The following is a 14,484-nucleotide window of genomic DNA, read 5'->3' on the forward strand; positions in this document are numbered from 1 at the left end:
GGGTTGATGCTGGGTGCCTGTGAAAGGTGGGGAGACAGGGGCATCTCTGATTCACGGACTGCCTCCCTGTGCACACCCCTCTGGAGCAGGTACCAGCTGCTCAGCTGCCTCCACCTGCTGCTAAGTGGAGCAAAACCACTTGCAGCTGGATGGGACGCTCCACTTCCTCTATACTGCTGCTTTCTGATAGCCTGAGGCTACAGCGACCCCTATCCCTCCCACCAAATGTGATACCTGTGCAGTGTGCATGCTGCCTGCCTAATCTGAATTTAAGCACCACCACCCCCCGCCCCCCAGACACAAGCCAGGGCAAAATTTCCAGTCAGGCAAAAGCAGCAGCTTCCTAACAGCATCACCAGGCAGGGCCCACAGGATGCAGCTTACTCCATGCTGCTCACTAACCCTCTGATGTCATTGCACTCCCTTCCCGGGGTCCTGCCCACAGTTTGAAAACCAATGTCCTAGACCAGGGGTCCTCAACCTTTTTCTTTCTGAGGCCCTCCTAATATGCTATGAAAACTCCATGGACCAACTGTGCCACCACAACTGGTTTTCTGCATATAAAAGCCAGGTCCGGAATTAGGGGGTAGCAAGCAGGCCAATTGCCTGGGGCCCCACTCCACAGTGGGCCCTGCAAAGCTAAGTTGCTCAGGCTTCAACTTCAGCCCCAAGTGGCAGGGCTCAGCGCCCCAGGCTTCAGCTCTGCACAGCGGGGCTTTGGCTTTCTGCCTTGGGCTCCAGTGAGTCTAACACTGGCCCTGCTTGGAGGATCCCCTGAAACCTGCTCATGGCCCTCCAGGGGGCCCTGGACCTCTGGTTGAGAACTACTGCCCTAGACTAAACATGCCCAATTTTTTCAACTTCTCTTCATAGGGAGGTTTTCTAAATGTTTTATAATTTTTGTTGCTCTCCTCTGGAGTCTCTCCAATTTGTCCACATCTTTCTTAGTACTCCAGTTGAGGCTTCACCAGTGCTGAATAGAGTGGGACAGTTACATCCCTTGTCTTTCCTGTTAAGTTACTATTAATACATCCCTGAATGCCATTTTTATGTGCATGTATGTTTAAAATCAGGAATTCAGGAATGCTGTCCCTGGGAAAATCCACCTAAATTTGACTGAGTTATGAGTTTTTTTAAAAAAATCTCACTGCTGACAGGCTCAAAAGAAGTTTGTTAGAGGCTGGAAACATTATTCTCCAAAGATTCCAGCTCCACTGAGCATTCTCCATCCCCACATAGCTCCTACCTGTCATCAGATTGAGCATAAACCATTCCCACAGAGCAATTGAGCATGTTGCAGCCCAGGACTGCAGAGGCTGTGCAGGAATTTGCCTGCAATTGCTCCTCTTGGCACCAGAACTTAGAGAATGGAGATTGTCTCTCCTGTGGTCTCAATGCTTCCTCCACTGGTGTCCAGACAAGAAAGAAGAGGGAAGCACCTGACTCAAGAGGGGAAGAGAGAAGCAGAAACAGGCTTCAAGGGAGAAATGGGGCAGATGAGCAGGGGCGGCTCCAGGCACCAGTGCACCAAACGCGTGCCTGGGGCGGCCTACCGGTCGCCGTGAGGGCGGCAGTCAGGCTGCCTTCAGCGGCACGCCTGCGGGAGGTCCACCGGTCCCGCGGTTTCGGCGGCAATTCAGCGGCGGGTACGCTGAAGGCACGGGACCAGCGGACCTCGCGCAGGCATGCCGCCGAAAGCCGCCTGACTGTCGTGCTCGGGGCGGCAAAATACATAGAGCCACCCCTGCAGATGAGCTATGAGGGTGGAGAGGTAGGGACACAGGCAGTGTCAAGTACATGCTAGGAGACAGGGACAGAAGGGGAATGAGGAATAGGGAAAGAAGGATCTGTGTCCATTGGAGCAGACTCCTCTCCATAACCTAGAATTCCCAAGCTTCAATATTTCTCTGCTGTCAGCAAATAGCTGTGACACCCACTGGTAAAATGGGTCTTTCCTCTCCCTCTAGTGGCTGATCCACATAAAAGATAACAGCTTATTATTGCAATCAGTTGCTCCATTAGCTCAAGTAATAGAAATCTGTAGCTCTAAAGGTGCCTAATCTCTTTATAACCTATGGGGACAATATGGTTCAGTGTGATGGAATATATTTTTTCAGTAGGCTTTTCAAAAATCATAGGAAATTAAATTAAAAAGAAAATGCATTAAAAGAAGTTAAGGTTACAAGGTCAAGAATTAGGAAATACTTTGCTGCTTTAAGTCAGCAGAGGGGTGTATATCATCTTCAGTTACATGATCACATATTTTTCCCACAGGACTCCTAACTCCTTCAGTGCACAGGATATACTGTGTTCTCAGAATGAATCAGGGTTGTGTAGTGAACAAGGCGGTTATTGCAGATGTTGGAAGGTGTGTAGTAAATGAGGCTGGAGATTGCAGGAAGAGAAAGGATGGGGTCATGGTTAAGGCATTTGACTGCTGTCTTGAAGAACTAGATTCTAGCCCTGCCTCTGCCACAGAGTTCCAACGTGATACTGGTCAAGTCACATGAAACAAGATTTTCACAGATGGCCATTGACTCACTTTCTGAGTGTATGACATGAGGCGCCTGGCACCTGATTTGCAGAGCGGCTGAGCATTCTCAATTGCAACTAAGTCAACTGGAACTGTGCTTTGAACATATAAAATATCATAAAAATGCTAAGTATGCTGAAAAATCTGCAGATTTTTTAGGGTCCAGATTTTTTAAAGGTATTTAGGCATCTGAAGATAAAGATAAGCACTTTTGAAAATCCCAATGTGCCTAACTAATTGAAATCAAGCTACATAAATGCTGTTAAAATATGCTCGAGGCATCTCAATTTGGGCATCCAAAATTTGTGGGCACATGGCAATTTTGATCTTAATCTCTGTGCCTCTTTTTCTTATCTGTAAAATGGAGATAATACCAACGTTCTGCCCCAATGGGGTGTTGTGAAGATAAATTCATTAACAGGACCAGCAAACAGTAGTTTTGTGAGGGAGTTCTCCAGGTGAAGGAGGAGAGACTATGTGATCCTTGTCTGAGTTTGTTTGCTTACTATGTGCTTGTTTGATTGAAGATTATAGTGTGGTCTGTTTTGGGGGCTGTGTGCTGAGCCAAGCAGCCTGCTAGGCAAGGCTGAGAGCAGACTACAGCCTTGTTAGTAAGCTCTCTCTTAATCCTTAACCACTTTAGGATCCCTTGACAAGGAAGAGAGGCTAACTCAGGGAAAACATGGATTTAGAAAGCCAGTTAGTTCCTAAGTGACCAGAGGAGCTAGCAAACAGGAGTGGCAAACGGGAGTTATGCAAAGCAGTTCTCTTGGTGAAGGAGGAGAGTATGTGATCCTTGGGGTGAGTTTGTCTGTTAGCTAGCTGTTACCACTCAAGAAAGGAGTCAACCTGCATAGTCCTCTGAAAACATCCACTCAATGTGGAGCAGCAGTCAAAAAAGCAAACAGAATGTTAGATAATAAGACAGAAAATATCATAATGCCACTGTATAAATCCATGCACACCCTCACCTTGAATACTGTGTGCAGTGCTGGTCACCTCATCTCAAAAAAGATATTTTAGAATTTGAAAAAGTACAGAGAAGGGCAACAAAAATTATTATGGGTATGGAACAACTTCCATACAAGGCAAGATTAAGAAAACTGAGACTGTTCAGCTTAGAAAAGATAAAACTAAGGGGTGATAGATAGAGGTCTATACATGACACATGGTGTGGAGAAAGTGAATAAGGAAGTGTTATTTACCCCTTCACCTAACACTAGGGGTCACCTGATAAAAGGCAGCAGGTTTAAAACAAAAGAAAGTACTACTTCACCCAACACACAGTCAATCTGTGGAACTCATTGCCAGGCCAAAAGTATAACTGGGTTCAAAAAAGAACTAGATAAGTTAATGGAGGATAGGTCCATCAATGGCTGTAACAGGCGCAGACTCACCCCTGCAGCGCCTCCTGCTGGTCTCTCAGGGAATTAGCTCGACCCAGCCTCTGGAGCGCCCTCTGCAGGCCGGTGATCTGCCTTGCTCTCTACTTCTGGACCCCGTGTCCCTCCCAGGACCCCAGTGCCCCTTGCTCAGGGTGCTGCACCCTGGCAGTACCCACACGCTAGGTCTCCCCTCCCAGGGGAACCCCCACCCACTAACCCTACCTCACCTCAGTATCCAGCTACTGTCAGTCACCATCTAGCCCCACACCCAGGGGCAGACTGCAGTATCAGCCACTCATCACAGGCAAGGCTGGGTTTGGGCCTGCTGCCTTGGCCTATCTTCAGGCTGCCCTCTGCAACCCCTAGTACCTCCTGGCCTAACACTAGGCCGCAGCCTGGGGCTTTCCAGGCTGGAGCTCCCCAGCTCCTCAGCCTTTCCCCAGCCCTGCTCCACCCAGGTACTCTGCTGGGCTCTGATTGGGGCGTGGCCCAGCTGCATCTACTTCCCCCAATCAGCCCAGGGTGTTCTCTCTCACCCCCCCATCCTTTCCAAGGGCTGTTTTTAAACCCCTCAGAGCAGGAGCGGGTGACCACCCCGCTACAATGGCTCTTAGCTAAGAGGGTCAGGAACACAAACCCATTTAGAGCGTCCCTAAACGTGTAACTGACAGAAGCAGGGACCGGATGACAGGGGATGGATCACTCAAAATTGCCCTGTTCTGTTTATTCCCTCTGATGTATCTAACATTGGCCAAAGTCAGAAGACAGGATACATGGCTAGATGGAATATTGGTCTGTCCCAGTATGACAATTCTTTTGTTTTTATGTTTGTAAAGCAGTAAGGTACCATAAAGACATGAGAAAAATGAATAATTCTGTATTCAGTGCAGGGTTTGGTTGGGGTGTGATAAATAAGGGTCACACATTGAACAATGAGGTTAAAAAAAATTGTATAGCTAACCATGCAGTCCACTCAATGCACTGAATGAGACAGGAATCCCATGAAAAATCACATTATTAAAAATTGTATCATAATTCATATACACAAAGAGGCAGAATCAAGGTTACATGGGTAATCTTAATTATTTGTTTAACATTTCCTAACTTTTGAGTGCTTGACTTTGCAACTTTAATGTCTTAACTTTTTTATATATAATTATACATATAAAGTGGGATTTTCATAAGTCAAGATTTACCATTGATTTCAATGTGACCAGAGCTAGGCCAATGCTGAGCACTTTTAAAAATCCTATCAATAAATTATGTTTATTCCATTCAACTCTGTTATACATGGATCAAAAAATGTGGGATCACGTTTTTGCGGCATCCAGCTCTGCTAGGACCAATTATGGTTCTCTGTCCCAGACAGAGCAGAACCTAGGCTGTTCTAATATGCACCTGCTATCTGTAGTTCCTATGGGACCATATAGCAGCTGGGTATTGCCAGAACATACTGCTCTCTGGATGCTGCCTCTGCTCACCCCTCTTCATCCTCAACATGTCACCTGCATTAGAGAATATGGGGAGGGAAGTGTAGATGGCAGCTGTACCTGCTTCATTCTGGCAAGGGATTCTCTCAAACTAGGGCTATGCCTAGCTAGGAGTTTTGACAGACCCTGTTTGTTTTGTGCTACCTGAGCAATATAAAGGGACTGGAGTAGAGTATGATTTTTGGATTGTGATGAAACAGGGACTCTTAAAATCTAAATTCATTATATTAACTTGAAATAAGAATCAATATTTGAAGCTGACGGAGAACTTTTATCTTCCAGATATTTGACTAGGATAAAACTTAAATTTAGACTTGTTTGAGGGTTTCTGTTTCCTACACACAATGCCATGTCTGACCCTTTTTAAGGGCCAAACCTAAAATAGAAATTAGTGGTAACTTTTTCTTTTTCATTGGCCTTGTTTGTAGTTTCTTTTTTGAAAGTGGAATATTTACTGTGGCACAGTGGAATGATATTGTTTAACATGTTGTATCCTTTTAAAAAAATATTAAAAATTCTAACGTGACTACCAAATATACACAATGTCAATATGAGCACAATGTAATGGTTAGGAAATTTACACTGGCAGTTCAGCTAGCATAATTAGAATGATATTTACTTTCATTTGGTAGATATTTCTGACATTAGACCTTGTTTAAGGTTAATCTTTATTGGGAAATATGCCATTTAATTGACTGTGTTAAACATTTGTGTTTCATCCATGACAGAGCACTGTGAAAAACAGGATGTAATGTTTAAGCTGACAACCCTAGTAAAATGTCCTAAATACACAATTACCATAAATCTACAGCAAACCTTGCTACTCTGTGGTACAGAACTTGTTGATTGTTGTGCCACTGTTATCAGATTGACTGTGGTTTTGTCAGAGATGATACCATGTCAACAGTCAATACACTGCAGTTCCTCCGCTGGAACCATAAAAGGACTTTATGTTGTAAAGATTTCAAAGTGCAAATCCAATCTACTTATCATGGATATATATATGCACACACTTATATAAATAAATAAATAACCAGGTTATTTGGCTCCTGTGCACATCTGTAAAAGGGAGAGGATTTAAATTATTCCCGTTTTACCTCCCACACAGAAGCTATGCGCAGCATAGTCCCCATACTCCCAACTACAAAATTTCCCAGAACGGTTGCAGAGAGAGGAAAGGAGAGAAACAGGAATAGGGTTTTGCCTGAATTTGAACTTCAAGACTGAATCCTAGTTCAACAAAAAAAAAGCAATTATTGCCAGGACTGGAAATGGCCAATTACTACGTTGCTTTTAAAATATAATTACATTAATATTCATATAGCTAAATATATTTAGAGTTATTTATTCTCAAAGACTGATACAGCAAACTTTATACTCCATTTTTTTAAACCAGTGTCTATACATTTAGTTTGGAAGATTTACAATTTTGCATTTAAGAACTATTACACAAGAGAATTCCATTTGTAATCCTATTATCTTTCTAATGTAAATAATGTAATATCTATAAAATTGGGATACAATATGTGGGTTTCCTCTTAGAGTGTTGGTCCCTATTTATGTCCTAAGAGCTGGAATCCCTTTCACTACACTCACACCCAATGTGACCATAATCACAGATGTATCTCTCATAGGCTTAGGAGCCCATGGGGCAATCACATGGAACATGGCGTGTAGTCTCCTTGGGAGGCCAGGATGCACATCAGTTTCCTGGAATTAAGGGCAGTCCGACTGGCCTGCAAGGCATTCCTCCCACTCATACAATCCCAACATATCCAGATAACACTCGAGAACATGATCACTATGTTCTATATAAACAAACAAGAAGGAGCAATTCTCTGAATAGAAGTGGTCAATTTATGGAACTGGTAAACACAGAACTACATCACACTCCCAGCAATGTACTTCCCAAGTGTGCAAAACTCTCTGCAGACAATCTCAGCAGGCACTTCTCCACATACCACAAGTGGCAGATACACTTTATTCAGTGAGGAATGCCTTCCTGGGCCCTGCTCTTCAGACAGACGAACAAGAAGTTCGATCTATACTGCAACAGAGCAGCACTAGGTTGGGACTCCATGGATGATGCCCTTCTGCTGATTTAGTTGGGGATTAGGGCCTGCTTTGAGCAGGGGGTTGGACTAGATGACCTCCTGAGGTCCCTTCCAACCCTGATAATCTATGATTCTATTCTGGACAGACCACCTGAGGAACACCTTTACTCCCATCCCACTGCTACCAGAGATTCTACAAAAGATTTGTCATGACAAAACACAAGTCATTCTCATTGCACCCAATTAGCTCACATAATTTTGGTTCTTCTTCTAGTGATTGCTCATATCGATTCCAATTAGGTGTGCGCGCACCACTTATACAATCATCGGAAAGTTTTTCCCCTAGCAGCACCCGTTGGGTCAGCTGTGGAGCCCCCTGGAGTGACGCCTTCATGGCGCTCAATATATGACCCTGCTGACCTGGCGCCTCCTCAGTTCCTTCTTACCGCCAGTGATGGTGGTTGGAACTGTGGCGTCCTGCTCAGCAAGTTCTACCATGTTTCCCTATCTTCGTTTGTTTGTTGTTCTCTATACGTATTAGTTAGTTTAATTGTTAGTTAGTATTAGTAGTTAGCAGTTGGGCTGGGGGGTTTACCCTCTGTCCTGACTGCTTTTTCTTGGGAGGCCTTTCATGCCCAAGTCCCAGGGGTTCAAGCCCTGCAAGTCCTGCAGCAAGCCTATGCCAACGGATGACCCCCCACAATGCTTGTCTAAAGTGTCTGGGGGAGGCTCACCAAGCTGATCGGTGCAGGATTTGTAAGGGGTTTCGCCCCAGAACCAAAAAGGAGTGAGACTTTTGCCTCAAGCAGCTCCTTATGGAGGTGGCACTTAGACCTCAGCCTCTGCCAGCGTGGCAAGACCTGGCGCCGAGTTCATCAGTGCATAGCTCCCTGGCAACAGTGGTGGAAGCAGCACTGCGGACGGACTCTGGCAGAAACTCCCCAGCCCAGGTCATCGAGGAGGTGGAGCTGCCATCCACCCCAGATACCTTTGAGACTGCGAGTGACCTCATCGCCATGACAGCGCTGAGGTCACCCACTCTTTGCGCCAAGCCTCCAATACCACATCGTATGGCACCATCTCAAGGCAAACCAGAAATGCTCCATCCCTCGGCACCACTGATAGAATCGTGGCATCGCTGATAGAATTGCGGCGCCGCTCAGACTCGTGGCGCTGCTCCAGGTCATGCCAGTGCTTCCGCTCGCAACGCTGATCCACGCGTTGATCTCCATCGCGCAGCAGGTCTTGGTTCTGGCACTGGTCCCGATGCTGCTCAGTGACCCCACGCAGCTCCAGATCATGGTACCGCTCCAGCCTCATGGCACCACTCTCCGGCGTCAAGACATTGCTCCCCAGCGCAGCACCGCTCTCTGGATCAGCTCCGCTCAGCACCACCCTGGCCTTCGCAGTCCCGATCCCGGTCTTCGGACTCGGAGGCGGGATCTAGATACTCAGAGTGGGGCTGACCATGGAGTCAAGCCATGGACGCTCTGAGGTGGGGGCAGGGCCGTGGCCTGCGCAGTGGCAGGGACCAGCACAGTGGCCATTTTGGACCCTGTTGGCATACCACCAGGAGCAGGGCGCCCAGTCTAAAGGCTCCCGATTGGCCACCTCTGAACCGTGGGTGCTGGAGGCCTCCGCCAGTCGCCCCACCCCTAGGGATGCCAAGGAGGCGCTGTGCCCCTGCCCCCCCATGGAACCAACTCCAACTCCGGTTCCTGAGCAGGACCCTTGTCTACCTGGTCCAGCCAGCGAGACAGGATGAGAGGTTCCTGATGAGCAGGAGGGACAGGAGGACCCTGTTCCCCCTTTAGCTTCCTCATCCTCCCCCCCAGATGATGCTGTTGCGGGCACTTCTATCTCTGGACCGCCCCCCATAGACAGCCATGCCCACCAGGACCTCCTTTGCAGGGTGGCGCGCAACATGGGTCTGCAGGCCAAGGAGGTGGTGGAGTCAGAGGACCCGGTGGTTGACATTTTGGCCCCAGAAGGTCCTTCGAGGGTGGCTCTGCCCTTCATCAAAACCATATAGGCCAATGCTAAGACCATCTGGCAGACCCCGACCTCCATCCCTCCCACTGCCAAGGGAGTTGAGAGGAAATACTTTGTTCCATGAAAGGGGTATGAATACCTCTTACGCACCTGCAACCTTGTTCATTGGTGGTTGTAGCAGTAAATGAGGAGAGCCAGGGGCAACAAGCCCCAGTGCCTAAGTCCAAGGACGCCAAAAAACTGGACTTGTTTGGACGTAAGGTGTACGGGGGGGGGGGGGGGCTACAGCTCAGGATTGCCAATCAGCAGGCAATTCTGAGCTGGTATATAATGCGGTCTTGGGATTAATCAGGTGAGGTATTTCCAGTAGAGATAAGAAGGTGTTAGTACTGTAATACAAGGCACTGGTGAGACCTCCTGTGGAATATTGTGTGCAGTTCTGGTCTCCCATGTTTAAGAAGGATGAATTTAAACTGGAACAGGTACAGAGAAGGGCTACTAGGATGATCCGAGGAATGGAAAACCTGTCTTATGAAAGGAGACTCAAAGAGTTTGGCTTGTTTAGCCTAACCAAAAGAAGGCTGAGGGGAGATATGATAGCTCTGTATTTATCCCTCTGATATATTTATACCAGGGAGGGAGAGGAATTATTTAAGCTCAGTACCAATGTGGACACAAGAACAAATGGATATAAACTGGCCATCAGGAAGTTTAGACTTGAAATTAGATGAAGGTTTCTAACCATCAGAGGAGTGAAGTCCTGGAACAGCCTTCCAAGGGGAGCAGTTGGGACAAAAGACATATCTGGCTTCAAGACTAAGCTTGATAAGTTTATGGAGGGGATGGTATAATGGGATATCAATTAATTGCCAAAATTAGGCTCTTTGACTATTAGTGGTAAATATGCCCAATGGCCTGTGATGGAATGTTAGATGGGGTGGGATCTGAGTTACTACAGAGAATTCTTTCCTGTGTCTGGCTGGTGAGTTTTGCCCACATGCTCAGGGTTTAGCTGAGTGCCATATTTGGGGTCAGGAAGGAATTTTCCTCCAGGACAGATTGGCAGAGACCCTGGGGGGTTTACACCTTCCTCTGCAGTGTGGGGAACGGGTCACTTGCTGGAGGATTCTCTGCACCCTGAAGTCTTTAAACCATGATTTGAGGACTTCAATAGCTCAGATATAGGTTAGGGGTTTGTTACAGGAGTGGATGGGTGAGATTCTGTGGCCTGCGTTGTGCCATAACGATCATAATGGTCCCTTCTGACCTTAAAGTCTATGATTCTATTATTCTACTGAGCCCACATTTCTCCAGCTTACTTATGAGAATTTCATGTGGAGACTGTCAAAAGCCTTGCTAAAGTTCAAGTATATTATGTCCACATTCCCCCTATCCACCAAACCAGTTACCTTGTCAAAGAAGGAAATCAAGCTGGTTTGTCATGATTTTTTCTTGGTAAATCCATGCTGGCTGCTAGTGATCACCCCTTCATCCTCCACGTATTTGCAAACTGAATGTTACTTTCATACATTGCTCGAGTAGTTTCCTGGGTATCAAGGACAAGCTGATTGTTCTATAGTTCCCTAATTCCTCCTTTTCCCCCTTTTAAAGATGGGCACTACATTAGCCCTTCCCCAGTCTTCCAGGACCTCACCTGTCCTCCACGAGTATACAAATATTGTCAGTGGCTCAGAGATTTCTTCAGCTAATTCGTTCAGCACCCTGGGGGTGAATAGCCTCAGGCCCTGCTGATTTGAATTCATTCAGATTAGCCAGAAGATCTCTGACATGTTCTTTACTTATCCTGATCTGCATTCCTTCCCCTTTATTGTCTATGATAATTTTACTAGTCGTCCAGTCACATGTTATTTTCTGTATGAAGACTGAAGCAAAGTAGGCCTTGAACAACTCCGCCTTCTTATCTTCTATTGTCAGCTCACCTTCCCCACACCATCCCTGATTTTTTTGTCTGACATATTTATAAAACCCCTTCTTGTTGTCTCTAACATTTGTCTCTAACATTTCTTTCCAGACAGAGAAGGTGCTACAGTGAAATTCTTCACTTTTGAAGAAAAAACTGTCTAAAATGAAAGAATGTAGGTGACACATGGGCACAAGAATTTATACTGTAATCTGCCCTTTGATAGTCAGGGATTTATAATGGAGTTCACATATCAGTGTTTTTTGAGTAATATGGTCAGAGTTTCACCCATAGCTCTGAGCACATATCAGTTTGTATTTACACATTTTTATCTACCATGCGTCTCTTATTTCCAATCCAGAATCTATATAATAAATATCAGGATAGTGATTATGCTTAAATCATGCAGTGTAGTTGTACCTGTTTCGGTTCCAGGATAGACAAGGTGGCTGAGGTAATATATTTTATTGGACCAACTTCTGTTGATGAGAGAGACAAGCTTCCAAGCCACAGAGTGCTCTTCTTTAGTGCATTTTGCTGATGCTGGGAGTACCTTTCCCAGACCTGAAGAAGAGCTCTCTGTGGCTTGAAAGCTTCATAGAATAGAATATCAGGGTTAGAAGGGACCTCAGGAGGTCATCTAGTCCAACCCCCTGCTCAAAGCAGGACCAATCCTCAGACAGATTTTTTAGAAGAAATGTCTTACAGGGATTCCTGGAGCTAAAACAGTGGATGAGTGGATTAAGCACATCTTTAAATGGGGTAGATGTGGCATGTTTTGCACATCAAGGAGCAGATTCGACAAAGTGACCTATTGCCTGATGTCAAAAGGGGTGTGATGTTGGACAGGACTGGCAGCCAGGCCAAATTGGTTGGTCTCATGGTATCAGTTATCAAAAATAAGATTAGTCAAAAACACTGTTCAGAGAAAAATGTTCTCTACAAAGACTTTTACATCTTATTTTCCTTCTGTATAATTTCCATATAGCTTCATCATTCCTGTGTAAAACTGAAATTCCTGCTTCTTCATATTTCACATGTATGAAATATTTTTATTTTTATTTCAGGAGCCTTTATGATCCCTTTTCTCATTTTGCTTGTCCTGGAAGGTATCCCACTGCTTCATCTTGAGTTTGCCATTGGTCAAAGACTGAGAAAAGGTAGTGTGGGAGTCTGGAGTTCTATCCATCCTACCCTGAAGGGAGTAGGTAAGTCTCAGGAAGCTTACAACTAAACCAGACAGAATGCACAAAAGCCCACATTATTAATTTTGCCATTTAGGTTTTATTGTTTTACTTTGGAGCAGAATGAATGTCTCAGGGGATGAATTATGAGTTCAGAGACTAACTTCTACATTGTCCACCTGAATGCAGCCCAGGTTAGTAGTGATCAAAAGCTATTACCATCTGATAACTATTTGATGTCCCATTCCCAGTGCACAGGAACAGTGGGCACACTTAAAAACTGCACCCTGGTTTTAGAGAGATTACAGGTGACAGGGAATATCTCTGAAAATGAGGAATATGGCTAGAACAATTGCTCTCTAGAATTGGAATTAACTTTTTTAGTGTGCCAACAACCTGTGTTGTAGTTATTTTGAGTATAGATCAGTGGTTCTTAAACTTTTGTACTGGTGACCCCTTTCAAATAGCAAGCCTCTGAGTGTGACCCCCCCCCTTATAAATTAAAAACACTTTTTTATATATTTAACACCATTATAAATACTGGAGGCAAAGCGGGGTTTGGGGTGGAGGCTTACAGCTCGTGACCCCCCATGTAATAACCTCACGACCCCCTAAGGGGTGCCAACCCCCATTTTAGAACCCCTGGTATAGATGGAGGAGTTCAGTCTCCATATCTGTCAGTCATAAGTAGTGATTGGTATACAACATTGTATACATTAATAATAGGGCTGTCAATTAGTCGCAGTTAACTCACACGATTAACTCAAAAAAATTAATCACAATTAAAAAAATTAATCATGATTAATCGCACTGTTAAACAATAGAATATCAATTGAAATGTATTAAATATTTGTGTATGTTTTCTACATTTTCAAATATATTGATTTCAATTACAACACAGAATACAAAGTATATATACGTGTCCTCTGGAATGGTGGTTGAAGCATTAAGCGGCATATGAATGTTTAGCATATCTGTCAGGTAAATACTTTGCAATGCCGGCTACAACAGTGCCCTGTGAACGCCTGTTCTCACTTTCAGGTGACACTGTAAACAAGAAGTGGGCAACATTATCTCCTGCAAATTGTAACCAAACTTGTTTGTCTGAGCGATTGGCTGAAGTGGGACTGAGTGGACTTGCAGGCTCTAAAATTTTGCATTGTGTTATTTTTGAATGCAGTTTTTTTTGTACCTAATTCTACATTTGTAAGTTCAACTTTCATGATAAAGATATTGCACTTGTATTAGGTGAATTGAAAAATACTATTTCTTTTGTTTTTTAACAGTGCAAATACTTGTAATCAAAAATAAAGTGAGCACTGTATACTTTGTATTCTGTGTTGTAATTGAAATAAATATTTGAAAATATAGAAAACATCCAAAAATATTTAAATAAATGGTATTCTATTATTGTATAATTGATTAATTTGTTTAATCGCTTGACAGCCCTAATTAATAAGTATACACATTTTTTCTCTCTCTTATTACTTGTGAAAAGCACTAGATTAACAGCCAGGGAGACTGAAGTCCAAATTAAAAAATGCCTGCACAAGAGCTCTAGGTTCCCTGATAATCTTTTTACACAACAATATAATACACCCAGGAGCATTAAAAAACAAACAACCTCCCATTTCAATTAAAAAAGGAACAAATTAATTCAGCTCACCCAGCCAATTATAAGCTATAAAAAAGTTCCCTCCATTGTCTCTGGAAACGACCGCTTAACCTTCTTCAAAACCCTAGGAAATAAATGGCTTTTGCTTTGTGCCCAGGAACCCCCCCCCACCAAATTTGGGTTATGTTGGACCAACAAAAAAAGGGGGAGGGGTAAATTCTAGTGTCCCAAAGCCACTCACAATTAATGTCCTGCTGGCAGCCTCCTCTCTTTAATCACAAAGGGAAAAAAATCCCTATTGACCTTGTGA

At 44.5% G+C, this 14,484-nt stretch overlaps 1 protein-coding gene across 1 annotated transcript in view; it reads left to right on the forward strand.

The window, feature by feature from the left end:
- Positions 1 to 14,484, forward strand: part of SLC6A19 (solute carrier family 6 member 19) — a 71,693-nt gene that overhangs the window by 10,184 nt on the left and 47,025 nt on the right. The window contains exon 2 of the mRNA XM_065400050.1: positions 12,443 to 12,583. Coding sequence (XP_065256122.1) covers positions 12,443 to 12,583 — 141 coding nt within the window. The remainder of the gene's footprint in view (positions 1 to 12,442; positions 12,584 to 14,484) is intronic.

Source organism: Emys orbicularis, chromosome 2 (genome assembly GCF_028017835.1).
Source record: "Emys orbicularis isolate rEmyOrb1 chromosome 2, rEmyOrb1.hap1, whole genome shotgun sequence".
Classification (NCBI taxonomy): domain Eukaryota; kingdom Metazoa; phylum Chordata; order Testudines; family Emydidae; genus Emys; species Emys orbicularis.